At 38.0% G+C, this 19308-nt stretch overlaps 4 protein-coding genes across 5 annotated transcripts in view; 2 read left to right on the top strand and 2 right to left on the bottom strand.

Moving 5' to 3' along the window:
- Window positions 1–68: 68 nt before the first annotated feature.
- On the bottom strand, window positions 69–2482 carry sf3b4 (splicing factor 3b, subunit 4). Its single transcript, XM_057354890.1, has 6 exons — window positions 2394–2482; window positions 1884–2012; window positions 1143–1679; window positions 706–876; window positions 482–625; window positions 69–390 (listed from the first exon to the last, which is right to left on the bottom strand). Exons 1-6 carry the CDS (start codon window positions 2425–2427, stop codon window positions 224–226), a joined length of 1182 nt encoding a protein of 393 aa, XP_057210873.1. The 5' UTR covers window positions 2428–2482; the 3' UTR covers window positions 69–223.
- A 922-nt stretch (window positions 2483–3404) lies between these two features.
- On the top strand, window positions 3405–5893 carry rab25a (RAB25, member RAS oncogene family a). The gene is made up of 5 exons (XM_057354892.1): window positions 3405–3602; window positions 3777–3972; window positions 4382–4575; window positions 4781–4861; window positions 4996–5893. Exons 1-5 carry the CDS (start codon window positions 3566–3568, stop codon window positions 5118–5120), a joined length of 633 nt encoding a protein of 210 aa, XP_057210875.1. The 5' UTR covers window positions 3405–3565; the 3' UTR covers window positions 5121–5893.
- Window positions 5894–5917: 24 nt separating this feature from the next.
- On the bottom strand, window positions 5918–8346 carry naxe (NAD(P)HX epimerase). Its single transcript, XM_057354891.1, has 7 exons — window positions 8163–8346; window positions 7678–7861; window positions 7356–7464; window positions 7138–7248; window positions 6897–7007; window positions 6461–6608; window positions 5918–6272 (listed from the first exon to the last, which is right to left on the bottom strand). Exons 2-7 carry the CDS (start codon window positions 7842–7844, stop codon window positions 6070–6072), a joined length of 849 nt encoding a protein of 282 aa, XP_057210874.1. The 5' UTR covers window positions 7845–7861; window positions 8163–8346; the 3' UTR covers window positions 5918–6069.
- A 558-nt stretch (window positions 8347–8904) lies between these two features.
- oxr1b (oxidation resistance 1b) overlaps window positions 8905–19308 on the top strand; it is a 36364-nt gene continuing 25960 nt past the window's right edge. For both annotated transcript variants that reach the window (XM_057354933.1, XM_057354932.1), the window contains exons 1-2: window positions 8905–8935; window positions 12860–12947. In XM_057354933.1, coding sequence (XP_057210916.1) covers window positions 12931–12947 — 17 coding nt within the window. In that variant the 5' untranslated portion in view covers window positions 8905–8935; window positions 12860–12930. The remainder of the gene's footprint in view (window positions 8936–12859; window positions 12948–19308) is intronic.

The following is a 19308-nucleotide window of genomic DNA, read 5'->3' as shown; positions in this document are numbered from 1 at the left end:
TCGGACATCCATTTCAATTGATGTCTGTTAATTCATAGCACCTTCAACCTAAAGAAAACTACACTGTGTTATATAAAATGGTTTATTCCTTGTGAATTCTGTATAAGTACAATCACCAAAAATTAAGAAATCTGTATACAAAGACGCATGAGATCAACCTATTACATCAAAACATAATATGTAAATAAAAACAAGGTTTCAAAAAAGGTCTTGACAGTACAGTTTAGGGTGGCATCGGTGCTCTCATTGGACCCCTTGGTGGTGCGGGTGGACGTGGTGGTAAGGGAGGTCCTCTCTGAAAGCCGAGGGGTGGAGGTCTGGGAGGGCCAGCGCCATAACCGGGAGGAGGCATTGGGGGTGGTCCTCTCATACCTGGATGCATTGGTGGGCCTGAGGAAGTGGTACAACATAAATAAATGATGTAACATGTTTTTTTTATTGTAACTAAAAAATAAAGATCCACTTGAAATAAGACACATACCCATTGGGGGGCCAAATGGTCCTCTGGGAGGGACACCCATGGGTGGAGGAGGCATCCCAGGTGGTCCTCTTGATTGATTGGATCCAGGTGGTGGAGGCACCATACCCGGTGGTCCTGATGGAGGCATTGGCATTGGTGGCATTCCTAGAAAATGAGAATGTCCTGTTAGAAATGTTTCATAAATGTGCACATTTACCAAACGAAATAAAACAACCAGGACTCACCAGGTGGGTGCATTCCTGCCGGGGGGAACGGTGGTGGCCCTGGTGGGGGGCCTGCACCACCTTGTGCTCCAGCAGTTCCTGGAGCAGGTGGCATTTGCATACCGGGGGGCATCCCATGCGGCATTGAACCAGGAGGAGGAACATGTGGAAATGCACCAGGAGGAGGCATTCCTATAACATAAAAGAACAAAACAAATTTAGATTTCTTAGAAATATTATTTTAGACGAACAGAGATACTCAAAGATGCATCATGCACCGATTTTTTTCACCAAGTACTAGCAGCAATGTAATAAAATCGAATATATAAAATGCAAATGAACTTGACAGCGAGTGATATTTACATTGTATGGACAAAGAGCCACTTAAACATTTTGAAAACTATTGTGTCCTATGGAAAGTTTTGAGGGTGGGTAGGTGATGACGGAAAGCAACTAACCTGGTATAGGAACTCCGAGCGTGGTCATGACAGGCGTGGATACACTGGGAGGGGGTGGAGCATCCGCGAAAAGCTGGTGGGGACGGTCGGCCTGTGAAAGTGGATTTTGAGCGGCCAGCAGTCTCTCTGCGGCCGAACCGTGCCTCTCGCCCTTCGAGTCCTTTTTGAACGCATACGACACCGTGATAGGCCGATTGCAGAGATACTGGCCGTTCATGGCCTCGATAGCTGCATCAGAGGCATCAAAGCTGGCATAGTTGATGAAAGCGTAACCCTTAGAGTTGCCCGTGTCCGGGTCACGCATGATCTTGGGCGTCTGAAGGATGACACCAAAAGCGCTGAAAGTATCGTAGAGGAGTTTCTCATCAATTTCAGGGTCCAAGTTGCCGATGAAGATGTTGGCGCCAACATCAAGGTTCTTGTTGTGCGCAGAGGCTTTGTTGACTCGTATAGGCTTGCCGTAGAGTTTGATCATGTTCATGATCTTTATGGCGTAGTCTGCATCTTCTTCGCTGAGGAACTCCACAAACCCATAACCTTTGACAATGGAAAGAATATTTAATATCAGTGTACCATGCATGTACAACTTCAGAATCAGCTATAGTTTATATAGATTTTGTGAATCCACAGTAAAAAAAACACAAATTACAAGGTTTGCCATTTGCAACAAATGTATAAACATTATACTTTGACTAACCTCTCCTTTGGTCAATATATGATGTGGTGTGACGCTGGACTCACCTTGGTGTTGTCCCGTTACTCGATCTTTGGGCATGTGTGTGTTTACAACAGGACCAGCTTGTAGGAAAAGTTCCCACAGCAGAGGCTCAGAGACCTTCTCATCAAGACCGCCCACATATACAGTGGCATCTAGAAAGAAAAAAACACGGTTAAAATGGTGCATGGAAAAAAGAAAACACTATTACGCGTAACATTAGCCACTTATGTGTTTAGTCTTACTAAATCAACAGCAGACTTTCAACAAAGATAAAGCACTATACATAATAACTTTTGAGATTATTATTATTATGAATAGTTTTATCAAAAGTAGTATGAACATCTATTAAGATTTACTACAACAGTTCATTCAAATGTAAGTTAGCTTTTGTTATCTATCATTCCCAAGCAAATTTGAATGACTATCACTGAGTTGCGACTAAACAGATAGGCAAAAACGCTTTATAGTTCTGCTAAAGGTGTATTTGTTTCTGCATGCTGCATTCAATCTCATTAAGTATTTGTACAATTTACCTTGATTTCGTTCAGAAATCGGTCCCGCCGCCATGATGAAAGCGGCGTGTAAACGAACGGAAGCGCTTTTCTCCTTCGACGCAACAGCGCCAGGCAGTTACATCAGTGCTGCCACCTACAGGACAGAGGGATGAACGAGCACAAATTCTGTGGGATATCGCAGGCTCCTGCATAGTACTAGAGCTTGTTGGATGGCTCCTTTGGTTTTGTCTGTTGTACAAAATGTTTGGCATTCCCATTATCCTTGTTCATATATTTAACGCGTAAGCATATCAATAATGTCAAATTGTAAATCAACTCCAAAGAGATCCCGAAATTCCCAAAAATGACAATTCTTGCATCATTTACTCACTGTCATGTCAGTTCAAACCTGTATGACTTTCTTCTGTGGAACACAAAAAAGATATTTTGAGAAATGTCTCAGTGGTTTTGTGTCCATCAATGGAAGTCAATGTTGTTTGGTTTCCAACGTTCTTAAAAATATCTTTTGCGTTCTGTAGAAGACAGAAAGTCATACAGGTTTTCAATGACGTGAGGCTGAATAAATGATTTGAGTCTTTTCATTACCAGTAAAGACCCACAAATCCTATTATAGTTTACATTAAAACCATTACAGCCATTAAATCCATTGCAATTTCTGGTTTCTTTTGTTTTTCAGCAGGGGGAGATGAAAAGTTACTAAAGTACTAAATAGTGCAATTTAAAATTATTTACATGAGACTTCCCTCTTTGTAAGTCTTAAACATTTGAAATAAAAACGTGCGTTTTTACTACAAAATGTGCGTTTGTATTTTTATTGTTTAGAGAGATGTTGATACGTTATTGTTGATTTTATGACGTAGGTTGGCTCAGGCTTGCAGATGTGTAGACTGGTATGCATGTACTAATATGGTGAGTGATTTAATAGCTTTGTACGTGACCATGAAGTCACTCCCATAGTCTATGTGTGCCAGTGGTTTTACCTGTTTCACCTGCTCCCCCACCCTAACTGTCTCTGTCTCTGCAGAGCAACTCAAAGAAGAGCCTAGTGGAATCTGCCAGCAGAAGAACGGATCGTTCGGTTTCAGCCCCATACAGAAACCTGAGCGTCTGCTTTTCTCCTCCCAGTGGATTTTAAGCTAGAGTAACACGTAAGCTGAATACAGACTGACACGTTACAGTCCAAGGTGAACATGGGAACAGATTTGGCCTACAACTTTGTCTTCAAGGGTGAGTTTGTGTCATTAGATTTAAGATCTGATTTTTTTGTGTAGTGACCAATGTCTAACATTTTTGTTTAACTACACCTTGGTATAGAAATACGAAGTGATGATTCTCATATTAAGTGAAAGGAAAGTTTGGTCTCAAGTTCTAATGTAATGTCTAATTTGGTTTGTTTTTCAGTGGTGTTAATTGGTGAATCTGGGGTTGGCAAGAGTAACCTGCTGTCAAGATTTACGAAAAATGAGTTCAATCACGACAGCCGCACAACCATTGGAGTGGAATTCAGCACCCGCTCCATTCAAGTGGATAATGTTACTATCAAGGCCCAGATCTGGGACACCGCAGGTCTAGAGCGCTACCGGGCCATTACATCAGCGTAAGTACCCAAATGTCACGTTTTCATATTTTATCCTTTAGTTTTGATCATTCTCTGCATTGCGCAAAGGAATTTGTTGTCAATGATTTAGCATCACACCCAGAACCACTCCTTTTACAACCTGTTAACAGTTTAAGCGTGAGTTTAATTGTTTATGGATATGATGCACACTCCTGAATGGTAAGAGAACGACACATTCAGAATGAAATATTTTAAATATAACCTGAACAGAAAAAAAGTGAACAGATATTGAGTTCCTCCTTTTCTGCTGCATCGATATATCGATATATAAGGCTTTGTGTTGTAATGAAAATCATTAAAGTTGGAAGCTGTTAGGAAGCCGTCGTAACAATACAGCTGGAACCAATGTGTATCGTCTTTTTTTTATGCATATGTCTTGTTCTTGTAGGTATTACAGGGGTGCTGTGGGTGCCCTGCTTGTTTATGACATCACCAAGCAATTGACGTATGAGAGCGTTGAACGATGGCTGAAGGAACTCTATGATCATGCTGATCCACATATAGTGGTCATGCTTGTGGGAAATAAAAGTGACCTGGACACTCTACGTACTGTACCAAGGGAAGAAGCCAAAGATTTTGCAGGTGTTGTCAAAACCCTTCATAACCTTTTTTTACTTTTACTAAAAATATCAAGCTTTCCCAAAAGACACTTTAATAAAACGTAAACTGACGAATTATGCATAATTTTTTTAAATAAAAAAAATATGAGCATGCACACCCTTATTTTGGATAAAGAAGGAAATTAAGACTGACAAAACTTTTTTGCTTTATTCATTTTGCTGAAAAGAGTCCAAAGACTTGCTTTTTATGGAAACTTCAGCATTGGATTCAAATAATGTTGAATCTGCCTTTCTTGAAGTTCTATCAGGTACATTTTACTTCTTTTACGTTGATGATTATAAATGTATTTTATCTTAATTGTTGCTTTTTGTAACTTACTTTAAATAACCAATAAAAAACCCAATAAAATGTGAGAATATTTGTTGTTGTTCTCTCCATCAGCGATCCACAAGAAGGTCGCGAGTAGAGAGGTCACCAGAGGATCTATCAGTGCTGTGACGCTGGGTCATATGGGCCCCATAAGTGAGTTTCAAGAGGAAAAAAGAGGCTGTTGTAATAACTCCTAGAAGGATGAATGAACATCTACACAGTCACAAAGCCGTCAAGAGACATTAATCAATAACATGGATTACATGTCACACTCTGATGCGTGTTGCATGTCTTTACTCTTGATCCTGATTGGACACTGTACTGGTGAGAGAAAAAGGGGTGTGGTCACAGGTTTGGTAAGGGTTATCGTTTTGTTTACTCCTGGCAGATGTAAACAATAGGGATTGATGATTTGTGTTGTTTTACTGTAAAATAGGAATGGAGATTAATGTAAATTATTTTACTAGACAGAAACACGTGTCTTAGTATCTTATTGCTTAATCTAACAGTGTCTTTTTTGTATTAGACATTGTTATATTCTGCCGTCCTATAATTGCATTCTAAAACTATTTATTTAGCATTGAAATGTCAAGTTTTTTACACGCATACAGTGGAGAATGCCTTTTGATAGTTTGACATTTCTAATACACATGGAAGGTCCATAAAGACTATACTTTTGCATACAAATCCTTTTATTTGGTTACATTTTAGTCTTAAGACCTTCCGTGCGGCATGAGAAGTTTGAGTTTTTTGCAAAATTAACAAAATGAGCAACTTCTCTTTTCTCTACACAACTGCCTACAGTACGTCTGATGCACCTACCTGCAACAATTTAGGTGTAAGATGAACATTTGTGTATAAAAATATTTCATTAACAGATGTAGATGTCACTTTAAGTCTTTGTTTACATTTATTACATCCGAGTGATGGCCAATGACTCATAAAAATAAACGATACAAAACTATAATTAAATACTTGTTTTTATTTATAAATCAACATGTACAATCCTTGGCAACAGAGTTTTACAATTGATTCCTCTAAACATGACACTGATCAATCACCAAGGCCATAACTATTAAATCAGTATGAGAACTCAAAACTGTTCTTAGTGAAATATCATACAGTTATCAATCTAGAGTTTATTGTTCAGTTAAGCTGATGCACACAGTCAGTGCCTGGATACTGAGGAAGATTCAGCTCATACTTCTTTTCAAGAGCAGGAGGAACGAATCGTCCTCCCAGAAAGTGATAGCGTCCTTTGAAGTGATGGGCCGCTTTTTTGGGGGCAGTGAGGGAGATGAGCATGTCTGGCTGAATCCCATGAGGAGAGCCATTCTCTACATCCCAGCCTGGAGAGAGAGAGAGAAAGAACATTGGTATTACTTTAAATTCAGACCAAAAACAACTCATTTAGAGTAAACCAACTCAAATGAACCCAGAGAGTGAAAGTATTTTTTTCATCTGAAGGGTTGGACTGCAGTGAAATCATTGGTCATTTTTTGCTTGCTTGCATCACTGTGTGCGTGTGTATGCTCACCTGAAGGTATGTCAACGCTAGCAATGGGCACTGTGATTTTCTTCAGTTGGGAAAGAATTTCACCGAATGGCTCTCGCACGGCCCCCTTAAAACTGAATCCAAAAATGGCATCGATCACCAGATTATAGGCTTCATCTATCACATCAGCCTGAAAAGAAAGTGAAGGAGTAACCATGTAGTTGCTCAATACACATGTAGAATTCATATACATGACATTTTCACTGCAAAGGTAAAACAGGGAAAAAACATTAAAATGATAGTGGGGTATGCCAAAATGTTTAAACAATTTGAACATTAGGGGTATTTATTACATTGTTTGTTACACAGTTGCTAATGAGCCTATGAGTCGTTAAAGGTGATTTTAGTTGAACTAAGGTGGATAAAACAAAATGGGATCCCCCTCTGATATAAATGATGTGGTATCGAACGGTTGTACCTCAGGCATCTCAGTCAGGAAGGAAATATCCATCTTCTCACACTGGGTGGTAAGATTCTGAAAGAGCGGTTTGTTGGAGCGCTTCGGGTACAGCACAGATGGCTCATATCCCTGGGAAATCCACATACAATATAAATAAAGCCAATACATCTTCATAAAATATTAAGGTTGATAAATTACGCAAAAAAAGGTGCAGTTAGTTTATTTTCACCGATTAAGAAGTCAAGGAGGAGACGCTCACAAACAATTTGAGATGTCTTGCACAGACCAGTCCATCTCCTCCATTATTTCCTGGCCCACAGATGACCAACACTCTGGGTGGGGTCTTGGGCAGAGACTGTACAGGATAGCCCTATAAGACAAGCAACTGCTTTTAACGGATTTACCATTAATGGATGTCTAAAGAGTGCCCTACACAAGCTGTAACGGTGACTCACAGTTCATCACAGAATGGTGTACCTTTGACACAGCAGTGGCACAGCTAAGGCCAGCCAGCTCCATTAACTGATCCACGCTGAAGCTGTACTCGTTGAACAGTTCTTCATCAATGTGCTGAGCTTCCTCTTGTCTGTTATGACAAATAAACAGTAAACCTATAATCAAACAACTTTCACAGTTGTGTCATAAACTACATGTAAGGCAAATTTAACATTTTCATAAATAATGGGAGAGTGGGTGAAGTCTGTCTCTGATGATTAGGATGTATATGAAAAAAACCGTAAACCTGACCTAAAGAGGACTTTTTATAGCATGCACTTACTTGACCCTGACAACCACTTACCCCAAGTATTTGATTGTATTAGCCATAGTGCAGGCTGGTCTGTGAGTGAGATCTTTCCTGTAGATGTTATTGGAAATACGTGTACATGCTCCTGTGTGTGTCAGGACAGAGCCCCCTCGTGACGTCACAAGAAGACCAATGCCAAACAGGGCTCGGACTCCCAACATTCACCTGGCTGCAGCACCTGGATGTGGAAGGACAACCAATATTGTGGCTCTAAATACAGAGTGAAATTGTTTGGGACACTTTCTGACATTGAATGAATGTCCCAATGTGTCTCAACCAACCTGTATTCGTCCTACAATCTCACAAGGCAAGTCAAGTGGGAAAGTTTGCAAGCACATCAAATAATAAAAACACTGCCAACCATATTTTAATGAAACGCAATTAATGTAATGTTACAGTGTTATAAACAACGTTAAACAAGATCAAGGTTTACAATGCAAGTAACGTTATCACAAATACAGAAACATTAGTAACGTTACCTGTTTTTCTACGTCTTTATATAAGCTAAACGCGTTGCAACATGCGATATATCCACAAATGCTACAAAATAGCTCCAATCCTCTTTAATTATTTTGAATAAAAAACAAAACATGCAAGACTGTTTTAAACAAACATGATACTTGCAGCACGAAACTGCATAAACTCCGTATAAATATCCGGGTTAGTGAACCTGCAACCTCTTTTCACAATAAAAGTCCGGCATTTGCGCAATTTGAAAGATGTGTGTAAATAAATAAATGCTTACGTAAATAATGACAATCATTATAGGTTTTCATTCGTTTTATTTATCAAGCGATTTGTTTATAACTGAAGCAAAGCAACGTGAAATAACATAAAAGTCGCTTCGCGCTCTTCGAAACTCTATTTTTACACAATACACATCTTTTACAGGTGTGTTAAGGATAGTATGCCAATATATTTGTTTGTGTAGGCGCAATGTGAGTATTTTAACATTTCTTGTTAGCTGATAAATATGTCCAAAGAAGGTAAATCCTAAATTATTATCTGATATGTATGCGCTTGTTTTCTTATTTTCATGGAAGATTTGTTTTACAGGTCAGCTTATTTTGATTACGTACCCATGCCTGCTTTTGACATCCATGTACTGAGGGCAAGTTTAATTTTGGTTTGATCCACAGCACCCCTCTCGCCACAGCTCGTGATGGTATATTCCTGCTATTTAATATGAGACTCAGCATGCCAGCGTTTACAGAGTAGATGTGTACACAAGCTGACTAGTTACTGAATTAAGGTAAGCCTTTCTTTATTTTACGCGATATAAATAATTGTACATTTGGACTAAAAACCATTTATTAGGTCTGGATGTAGGTAAAACATTGAGGAGGAAAAACTCCGTATGTCTAAACATTAAACTTCAACTTAAAGAGGAAAGATATCAGGAAATAGGAAAGTACGAACTTTTATGTTAAAGATATTTAGATGTCAAATGGGACATTTGGGGAATATAAGTTCCATGCTCAGAATTATCAGTAGGAATTATTTTTTGCTAAAAGAAGTTGTATGGTACAAAATGATGATAATGATGCACAGAAATGATGATTTAAAAAACTGCACAGAAATGAATTCAGCCTAATGTTAATTCGTATTATATATGAATATATGCACCGAGTTACTTTTCCTTTACTTATTGATCCCCCTCCTTTAATAAAAAATAGTAAATACCATGTCATTTTGTTTACCACGTCATTGGGTTGAATGTGGTATTTTTTACTATAGTATATATTAAAGTGCCAGTGTATCATCATGTGCATCATTGTTCTTTTTTGTAAGGTTCTTCTGTAGCCTTATTTCTGGCCAAGTCTCATTCACTTTTACAGGAAGATATGAAGTTCAGTTCTGCTGTTTAGGGGTGGGTTAAATATATGAGTCATAATTATAGACTGACCTGAGGAAAAATATTCAAATAATGTTATGGCATTAATCCGTGGATGGTTTTATTATAGTAAAATGATGGTAACTGCTTTATAGGGAATTGGCGATTATGTGTATTACCATAGTTTTAATTTACTACAAATGTCATAAGGCAATCAGATTAGAGCTTGCGAGAATGAAAAAGTGCTTTTCAGTTTTGCCTGTTATATACTGTACATTAGATAGATAGTCAGAAAACAGGCTATATGTGAAGTTAAGATTAGACTTGTTTCAAATGTTATTTTTATTTCGTTAAACAGCAGTTTTTAATGTAAACTCAGTGTAAGTGAAACTCATAGATGCAGTATCACTGTCAGGCTGTCCTCATCGATTCATCTGAGCCAGCAGTCCTTTTACAGCCAGACAAACACTCATGGAGGCTTGCCATGGAAAATCCCAGTAAATTATAACGATAGCTGATGTCCATAAATCAGAAAAGCGGTAACAGCCTGTTTGCCTTGCTTGGAAACTGTGGTTTAGAGATACAGGCATTGAAATCACTGAAAAATGATATAGACAGTGCAGTGGCTATGCACTCATAGTTTAAAGCGTCATTGGACCGCAATGTCGATCTATTGACAAGTGGCATCTGCATGCTTGGGTGTAAATTAACCTCATTATATAAAGATGATCATTGTCCTCTCATGGTCATGGCTGCTGCACTTCAATAATTCCATCTTGTTTTCCAGCAGGGCTTTTATTGACTTATGTTTGTTGCTAATGTTGCAGGATGAAATGGTAGATTGTAATTGGATACTTGTGATTTGCAGACGTCCAAGCTAAATTCCTTCATGTTAATATACTGTGAAAGAAAATAATGTGACTGTAAATGGCTATAATTGCTATCTTAGTAAATGGGTGCTGGCTCTACGGTGCACTCGTGTCATTGGATCTGTTGGTTGCTGTCCAGTGCTGAAATCACTCCCCCTTTTTAGATTGGAGGTTGCAAGCTATGCAGTTGTTTTTCTTCAACAACTTTATTTTTTAACAGAATATTTAAATTATGGAATTAAAATGCAATTTTTGAAATGAGCATTATCAAAAACAAAGACGTTTTATTCTAGTTACGTTTAAATTTGCAATGGAATCAAAAACTGGATAGTTATTCGAGGCATGTTTATGACTTTAATCTGAGGAAAAATGATCAAATTCTCCTTTTAAGCATGTTATCTTTTGTTGGCAGACTAGTGATTTTGAAACATTGGTTTCAATGCTGTGCTAATTTGAAAGTCTTCTTCTAGAAGAGTAGAGTCTGTGCTGTGTTTAGTAAAACACACTTTGGATAAAAGCGTCTACTGAATGACTGAATGTAAATGTAAAACCAGGAGCCACAATATTCCCATAGGACCAACCAAGAATGCAGTGAGATCAAAAGTCCTACATAATTTAATAGCCAAAGAAACTTTTATTTTATTTCATAACATCACAACTCTTCTGTGGTTGTCCTTTCTTTAAGAATTTTTTTTACCAACTTTATGGAATAATATCGACTGATCAGACATGATGCTTTTTTATCTTTGCTCTCCCTTCAATGTGATAAAGATCAAGAAACCTAAACAGCATGATCCTAATTTCCTAATTATTAACATTAAGAGTGGAAATTCAATGGCCATTGCTCAAAAATGAGCAAACATTTCACTATCCATTTTAATGTGCTGCTGAACTGTGGTGCTACACTATTTGTTTGAAAAAACAACTTTATATATAACTTTAGTCTATATAGCATAGTATAAAATACCTCAGATAGTTCCTCTATTTTTCATTGTATTTAAGTTATGAGTGTTAGTTCTTCGCTCCCAGGGGCCCTAGCCCATCCAATGTAGTTCGATGCATTGTGGCTTTTCTCTGTGTGATGTATTGGACAGCATGTTTATTAATGAAACTCATTAGTGTGTTTTGATCCCCTGCAGAGGTGTGTGCTTCGTATTTGTGACTTTTAAAAAGCACAGGAGAATACACTGTTTGATTTAGCTACATATAATTGACCCAGTTAGTTAAGGTAGTTGATGTATTCTGCAGAGAAAGCTATAATTATGGGTGTTATTATACAGTATAGGATTTACATAAATGAACCTTTGGACAGTGTGGGTTTCAATTAAGTTTATTTTGTCTGAAATCCTCCGTGTATAGTGATGTTCTTTGGCAATTGGATTATGGTGCGCTGGTTCTGTTCCAAACACAGCCAGACCAATTACTGCTGTCATTTTGTGCTGTTGTTCAGGGTAATGAAAGCAGATGGCCTAAAGGTCATCCCCAATTAAAGAAAATCCATTTCCATTCATAGTGTCCCATTACTGGTTAGAAGTAATGAAACACTCTTCATTTAAAACCTTAATTTTTTTAAATCAGTTTTGGAGGACATGCTATTACTCGGCCACATTGTGGATATCCATTGTGCAAGGGCTGTTTTTGTTCCCTTCCAATCCCAGAAATTAAATGCATCTCCTCTTAAAATCTTCACGATCGTGCACCGCTTCATTTTTACCTGTTTTGTGGTTGAGGTAGATCTTTACAAGAGCTTTGCTCCTGACGTAAGATAGGGATGTTAGATGGGCTGGTGGAATAACACTAAGTTTAAGTAGAGGGTTTATTATTGCCCGTGTCTTACACAGGCTGTTTTCATACATTATTGATGCACTCTGCTTGAACTGGCAGACCTTGTTGACATGACTTATCTCTCCCCTGATCTCATTAGCTAACAAAGATTTTGATGGGAACTTTGAAGTTTTTCACAACCATGACTGTGCACATGTGTGGGTGACTGCAAACTTTGGAATTTTATGCCTTATCAAACATTAGCCATTTTAATACCTTTTAAATATCAATTAGGGTTATAAAAGATATTCGTATTGATAAGGGAACTAAACAAATACCAATTGCTTTTGTGTTAACAATATATGTAATCTATACAATAACAAATGCATAGATTCAATCTTTTGCTCTTTGGTGACGTTTGTATTAGGATAACCAAATATTAAAGAAACCTAGAATCTAATTTCTTGGCAAACATCATCTGGTCGGCAGTGAGCAGAATACAGGAAACTCACTGGCCATTGATGTAACAAGCTTCCTCTCACTACTTGTTGGATTGTGAACATCAGCTGTAATTTGCTTACCTGTGTACAGGTCACACCCCTTACAGAGGTGATGTCATTGGTCTTTGGATTTTTTTAACCTGATACTATGAGATGGTGATTGAACTGCTCCTTGTAACCAAACTCTCCTCCGCTCATTCTTTCTCCAGGTCTGGTCCATACAGCTGGCCTATCGCTTTCATAGTGTCACCCAGCCAACACTGGATAACAAGCACCCACAATGTTCAGCACAAAAAGGTTTGTACACACTGCTGTTCTGCAATATTCCTGCCGTGTTATCTTTTGAAATATATAACATCTCGGGTACAAAGAGGCCTCATGCATTTTTAGACAGAGTGTCGGCAAAAGTATTGCTTGCAAATCTGTAGATGGTTTTGCTAACGGTGTTTGGTGTACAGTTATGTTGACTTGTCTTGTTGTGTCATGTTTGTTTACATTGTCTGGTGGTCTTCCCATGTGATGTTTGAATCCATAATAAGCAAAAGTTGTGTTGATTTTTCTATTGATTTTGTGTCGGAGCATTGGCTCATTCGGTGGATGTATCATATACATCAATTTGAAAAAGCTAATCTATTTAAGTTATGAATGCATGGTTTAAAGGTATAGTGCACGTAAAAATGTTGATTCTTTCATCAATTATTCATCCTTATGTACATCCTTTCTTCTGCAGAACACAAAAGCAGATATTTTGAAGAATGTTGGGAACCATACAAAATTACCCCCATTTGCTTGTATTGTATGAACACTACACCACTGAGACATTTATCAAAATATCTTCTTTTATGTTCCACAGAAGAAAGAGTCATATACAGGTTTTGAGTGACATGAGGCTAAATGATGACAGAATTTTCATTTTGGGGTGAGCTCTTCCTTTAATATGCAAGTAGGGTGAATCTCATGGAAACAGATCCATTGCATGTTACAACTCAAAGAAATTAAAAAGCATGTTTCTCTATTTCTGTCTTTCTACTTGGGGGGGTGAAATAATGACATTTCTGATCAAGTTTCATGAGATTCAACCAAGAATTCAATGTGAATACACAATGCCTGAAGCAGACGATATTAAGAGGGGGTGAAATGAGGCAGAGCAGGATGGTACGTTTTCCCAGAGTTACGCTGAACTTTGTAGAGTTGAGGATGAAACTCCTGGAGGAACCCACAAGAGCAGGAGACGGGGGAAAACCGAGCATTATCATGTAAATGGAACAAGCCCCAGGTGAAGTTAATCCTCCATCCTAATAAATGCAAGACCACGCTGGAACACGAGTAGGGCTCTTGAATTTTGCTGTTGCCTTGTAATGCGTCATTAGGCGGTTCACACGTAAAAATCTCAAGTGGATTACATAATCCTCTCTAACACCCTCACCCCACCGCCACTGCACGCAGCTGTCATCCTCTCTGATGGATGCTACTATCTGGATGCCTCCGTATGCACTTAGTTTCCATTCCACTATTCTGAGGATGAAATATTGTCCTCCAGGCTTCTAGACGTGGTCTAATGGCCGGCCCGGTCGCATTAGAACTCTGCACCGTTTTATTGATGGAGGCTTTTTGGGCCCTGCTTCATTCATATTTTGTTATGTATTTCATCTTTTTGTGCCCGTCAGCAGTGTTTTGGGATGTTTGGAGTCGTGGGTTCGTTTGAGGTTTAATGCTATTTTTGGCTGCGACATAGCCAGGCTGTTCTCTGCTGGGAACAGTGCCGGCGTGCTCGGAAGAGGAGATCCCAATGTTTTTTTTAGCTTCCTATTAATTATATGAAAAATGGGATGAGTCACCTGCAAAGCCAGATGTTTTACACAAGATTTGAAGATTCAAACTCTGTAGAATGCAGCTGATAGACGGGTGAATGAATGGATGGATACACATCAAAAGATGGATGAATGGATGGAAGGTCATTTCCAGAGGTTATATCTGTTGTTCCAAAAGCAAAAGCCCAGTGAATACAAATAAAAAGGTACATATTGCATATTTTTTTGATGGACACAATGAAGCAACAAATATAAATTGGATCTACCAAGATTTACAGGACAGTTTGTCTATCCAAAACTGGCAGATGTGCAATAATGGTTGTGATATTCATGGAGGAAGGCTTTGCGCAGGGCTATGCAGTATTGAAAGTTAAAAGCCATTTCTTGGGGATAAAAGTAACACGTTGCTCCATCTAAATTATGCATTTAAAGAAAAATCTTTAGGAAGGGAGAGGTAGGGCAAGTTTTTGACGTACAGCTCCTAAAGTACGACCTCTATAGAATCATGGTATACCCACAAACACACAGGCACACAAACTATGACTGCACAGACTCTCAAAACCACCAGTTCCTACACAAACAATGAGCACTCAGTTCAATCTGTGTGGCTGTCCTGTGGATGTGTTTAAATCGCTGCATTTCCAGTGGAAATCTTTAAAAGCGCTCTCTAAAAGCAAGAAGATATCACATGAGATCACCTTTGTATGCTTCACTTAGTCTATGTTAATTTGTTTTGTGCTCCTTGGTTTGGTTTGATTTTGTGGGTTTCAGTTTTTTAGCTTTTTAGGACATTTATAGCAAAAACCTGAAAATCTCATTTTAAGGATTCAAATCTAACTAACAATCATTATGTCAGTCAATGACGTTTGCTTACAGAAATCTCATTCACTATGTCTGTGACCTGTATTATTTAGGGTTTAGAACTTAAACCTAACACTTGAGGGTATTTCCTTTAAAAAAGACAATCTAGTTTAGTTTTGTCTTATGCGGACAGGAGGAGTGCTGAGGAACACTGAGTGCTTACCTAGACTGGATTAGTGCAGCCTGTACTTGAAGTGAAGTTCTTACGTAATACACCTCGGGTGATGTTTGAGGAGCGATGAGCGAAGAGATATTAAATCTAACACAGAAATTTAAGGTCATACATGTATTTAAATCAGTTGATGTTGCTTTCCTGGACAATCAGTTTATGTTTTTGTTTTTTCATAGACAGATCCTAAACATCTATGCATAAACACACACACTATATAAATGCATACGTATACATGTAAATGATTGAACACACATTTTATTGGACACTGCGTAATTCATTCAGGTCTTTGTTTAACAGAGCATCTCTACCTGCTTCTTATAGAATATATATTTTTAAATCTTATGCTTGACTTGTTTATTCAGAATTGATGTTTGGTGTCTTTTAGTGCATGTCAGTTCGCTTTGATGTCATCTGTATGTTAGTGTGTACCTAAAAATGACATAGACACACAGAAAATAAGCATCAAATGACTTCAAGCTCTGAGACCTCTGAGAACTGCATAAACGGTTCTGTTGCAATCCTTATATTTATGGCAATGTTCCAGTATATCGTTTATTACAGAAATCTTTATTTATGAAGCATGCATTAGAATTTTAGCATTTTAGCTTTGTTTTGTTCGTGTCATCTGCATCTTTTTGTGAAAGCTGAATCCTCCGGTGTAAGTCTCTTTCTATTCGTTAATATTTGTACTTATTCAATATATTCAAAAAGTGACCTAGTTCTGGACTTTGATGTGGGAATCTCCCTTCAACAAAGGCGCAGAATGTGAATATTTTATGTTACCTTTTTTATCAGGCCTGTGGAATAACAAGATCAGTTCAATCTTACTGTCGCACACTACGAGCTTCACCTTCTTGGTTGTACATTTAATACAGTTTCTTTAACAGATTGGTGGTTTTGTGTCAGACGATTTTGTGTGGATCTCTCGTGTTTGTCTAGTTGTGCAGTTATGATTTATATTAGTGTGGACAATAGTCAATGCCTTCCTAAAACAGGAGTGGCATTCATTTTAAACATGCACTGGGAAACATTCATTTCTTAAGCTGTTACCTGCTAAATGCAATTGTTTTAAGTGCATATTTAGGGAATGTAAATGAGTATATTATAGGTGATATAATGTAGGTTATTGTAATGTCTTATAAGAAGCTCACATAGGGTAATGATTTAGCATCTGCTACTTATATAATATTTAAGATGTTTTAGTCAGCAGGATGTCCAGCATCTTAAAATCTGTTATAATCTCTGTTAATGCTCTCATTCCCCTCATTAAACATGTTCCATGCTGATACAGAGGTATTGTGGACGATAATTGGTGGGAATAGATCACCCTCAATTCTGTGTTTATGTTTTTTTAATAATATTACCCTTAATTCTGTTTCAAGAATTTTGACTTCTGTGGAAGACATGGAACCCAGGCTGTACCCAACATATACTTAGTGAAAACAAATGAAAATGTTTTATGATGAAATGTCAGTGCTTTTAAAGGATTTAACGCCCAATAGGAAAGGTTGAAAGCCCTTAAACGCAGTATTTAACGAAAGCCTGTGATATGATTCAACATTTTATAATAATTAAATATGAACCTATTATTGTAAATGCTTCATAATTGTCAGTAAATGGGGACAATTTATAGGATTTTCTAACATTTGTTGAATTTTGGGTTTACATGAGGATACTTTGAGTGGCTTAGTACAGAATTTGAATGCAAGTATTGAAAATGACTCTTTGAACTTGTGTTACCATGCGCCTCTCGTGTCCTTGAAGTTGTGAAGGAGAGCGCTCACTCCTCCCCTGATGGAGCTCAGTTTCATGCCCACCATTTTAATAGGCTGATTTACACGCAATGTGGGAATTCTTGACTTTTTAGCCTGTCAGTATTGATAGCTGACTGCAGAGAGATCGTGTAGAATAACACAAACCAAAATGTTTTCACATTGTGCCTAGTTCACGAAACGCAAGCAGAACGAAATTCTGTAAAGCAATTGCAGAGTGCGTGCTGGTTTTATGAACAAATAGATTTTTTTCTGATATTTTCTGTTTTTTTGTACACTGTAAACCCGAATAAGTTGGGAAAACTCAAAAAATTTGAGGTAATCAGTAAGCAAAACTAGTAAGTTTTAAGTTTGTTGTACTGTTGTTGACTCCTTTTAATTTTGAACATTTAGCAAAGTAACTTTTTTTATTTCCAGCTAAATAAATGAAAGGCCTTAAGACAACCTAAACAGTTCAGCTGCATCAACAATTAACAAACACCCTACACAGAGAGTGATGCTACACACACGACTGCTATTGCACCTCCCACAACCTAAGCATAAGCACCACTCTTATGAACGATGGTAACCCCAAAAGTCAAAAATACAACAAACTCTTCGAAATATCCAAGATAAATGAACATTCATCATTAACAAGGCTTTTTCCTTTCTAAAAACTCATAAAATAACACTTCATTTCAAAATTTACTTTCCTAATGCAGTCTCACGCAAAGCATGCTGGGAACTGAATTTCATTCTCAACAAATCGTCTTGAATTAACTTGTTGAAATTAAGTTAAACTAACTCAAAAGTAAGAATTAGTTACAGGAACTCAAAACATTTAAGTTAGGAATTTTTTTATATAAAATTAAGTTTACACTACTTAAACTGTTTAATTTCTTTGATCATTCGGGTTTACAGTGTACTGTTCCCATGTGTCAGCCTGTTTTTACTTTGTTGTCTCTTTTCTTGTCAGCTATGGACAGAAGTGATTGAACCTGCACTATTTAGTCAGCTGTTACCGGGATGCTGTTGATAAACTGTGTGATAATGCTTCAAGTATAGCTTCCTGGCATGTTGTTTCTCATTCGCTGGGACATTTGCATGTTGTAAATGAGAGCGAGTCCATTAGCTGATAAGTTCAGGATTTATGGCGTCTTTAGGATACGCTCGGGGAGCAGTAAATGCTGGTGATTTAGCTGTCACGATGTAACACAGACGGCTTTGCCAATGTCAACAGCAATATCTTAAACGGCCTGTTTTGTGGAACAGTAGACATTCACATGTTTCACAATCTATATACATACCTCTAAGCTTTAACATGGGAGGCAGAAGTTGCTTTGTCTGTGGGTTGATGGTTAATTCCTGTGACGGGACTGCGAAATTGTCTCGACAGTGTTGGGTTTTATATTGTCCCATTTCTGTCCTGGAGTTTTGTGTCCTGAGCTCGCTGTGCGGGTGAATGAGCAGGACTGATCTGTCTGAATCTAGGTCGGTTTGTCTGTTTGTCCTCGTCTCTTGGAGCTCTTGTTCTTTGGCTACGTCCATTACAGCAGCATTTCCTACAGAACTCTTCAGTGTGTTTGTGGTGGAGATGAAAAGGAAATGTTTAGTCAGGGCTACTTTGCGAAATAAGCAGAATGCAATACGTACGGTATTGATTCGGTGTGTTATTGCAGATAAGCAAAAATGTATAATACAATGCAATGTAACTCGCTTTGGATAAAAGCGTCTACCAAATGCATAAATGTAAATGTAAGATGATGGCCATTCAGTTAAAGGAATGTTGTGGAGATTTTAGCGGCATCTAGTGGTGAGGTTGCGAATTGCTTTGAGGCATTTTATATAGCGCTTTATTGTGTATTGCTGTACACCCAAAGCGCTTTACAATCATATGAGGGAGTCTCCTCAACCACCACCAGTGTGCAGAATCCACCTGGCAGAATTTTAGTGGCATCTAGTGGTGAGGTTGCGAATTGCAACCAATGGCTCACTCTACCCCTCCCTTTCGAAACACTGTGGTGGCTGCACAGAACTAAGATGTTGTTGCGTTTTCGCTTCTT

Source organism: Triplophysa rosa, linkage group LG16, assembly GCF_024868665.1.
Source record: "Triplophysa rosa linkage group LG16, Trosa_1v2, whole genome shotgun sequence".
NCBI classification, from domain to species: domain Eukaryota; kingdom Metazoa; phylum Chordata; class Actinopteri; order Cypriniformes; family Nemacheilidae; genus Triplophysa; species Triplophysa rosa.
The sequence above is the reverse complement of the archived record's forward strand: the minus strand, read 5'-3'. Positions and strand labels throughout refer to the sequence as shown.

What these genes read in the sequence shown, in the direction of transcription:
- rab25a (XM_057354892.1), top strand. Translation starts at nt 3,566, where the DNA reads ATGGGAACAGATTTGGCCTACAACTTTGTCTTCAAGG. An exon ending in AGAAGCCAAAGATTTTGCAG is followed by an intron (nt 4,576 to 4,780) that starts GTGTTGTCAAAA and finishes TTTGCTGAAAAG; the next exon opens with AGTCCAAAGACTTGCTTTTT. An exon ending in CTTTCTTGAAGTTCTATCAG is followed by an intron (nt 4,862 to 4,995) that starts GTACATTTTACT and finishes TCTCTCCATCAG; the next exon opens with CGATCCACAAGAAGGTCGCG.
- naxe (XM_057354891.1), bottom strand. Translation starts at nt 7,844, where the DNA reads ATGTTGGGAGTCCGAGCCCTGTTTGGCATTGGTCTTCTTGTGACGTCA. An exon ending in AATACAATCAAATACTTGGG is followed by an intron (nt 7,465 to 7,677) that starts GTAAGTGGTTGT and finishes TTGTCATAACAG; the next exon opens with ACAAGAGGAAGCTCAGCACA. An exon ending in TCCTGACTGAGATGCCTGAG is followed by an intron (nt 6,609 to 6,896) that starts GTACAACCGTTC and finishes CTTTCTTTTCAG; the next exon opens with GCTGATGTGATAGATGAAGC.
- sf3b4 (XM_057354890.1), bottom strand. Translation starts at nt 2,427, where the DNA reads ATGGCGGCGGGACCGATTTCTGAACGAAATCAAG. An exon ending in GGCAGGAATGCACCCACCTG is followed by an intron (nt 626 to 705) that starts GTGAGTCCTGGT and finishes CTCATTTTCTAG; the next exon opens with GAATGCCACCAATGCCAATG. An exon ending in ACCATTTGGCCCCCCAATGG is followed by an intron (nt 391 to 481) that starts GTATGTGTCTTA and finishes CCACTTCCTCAG; the next exon opens with GCCCACCAATGCATCCAGGT.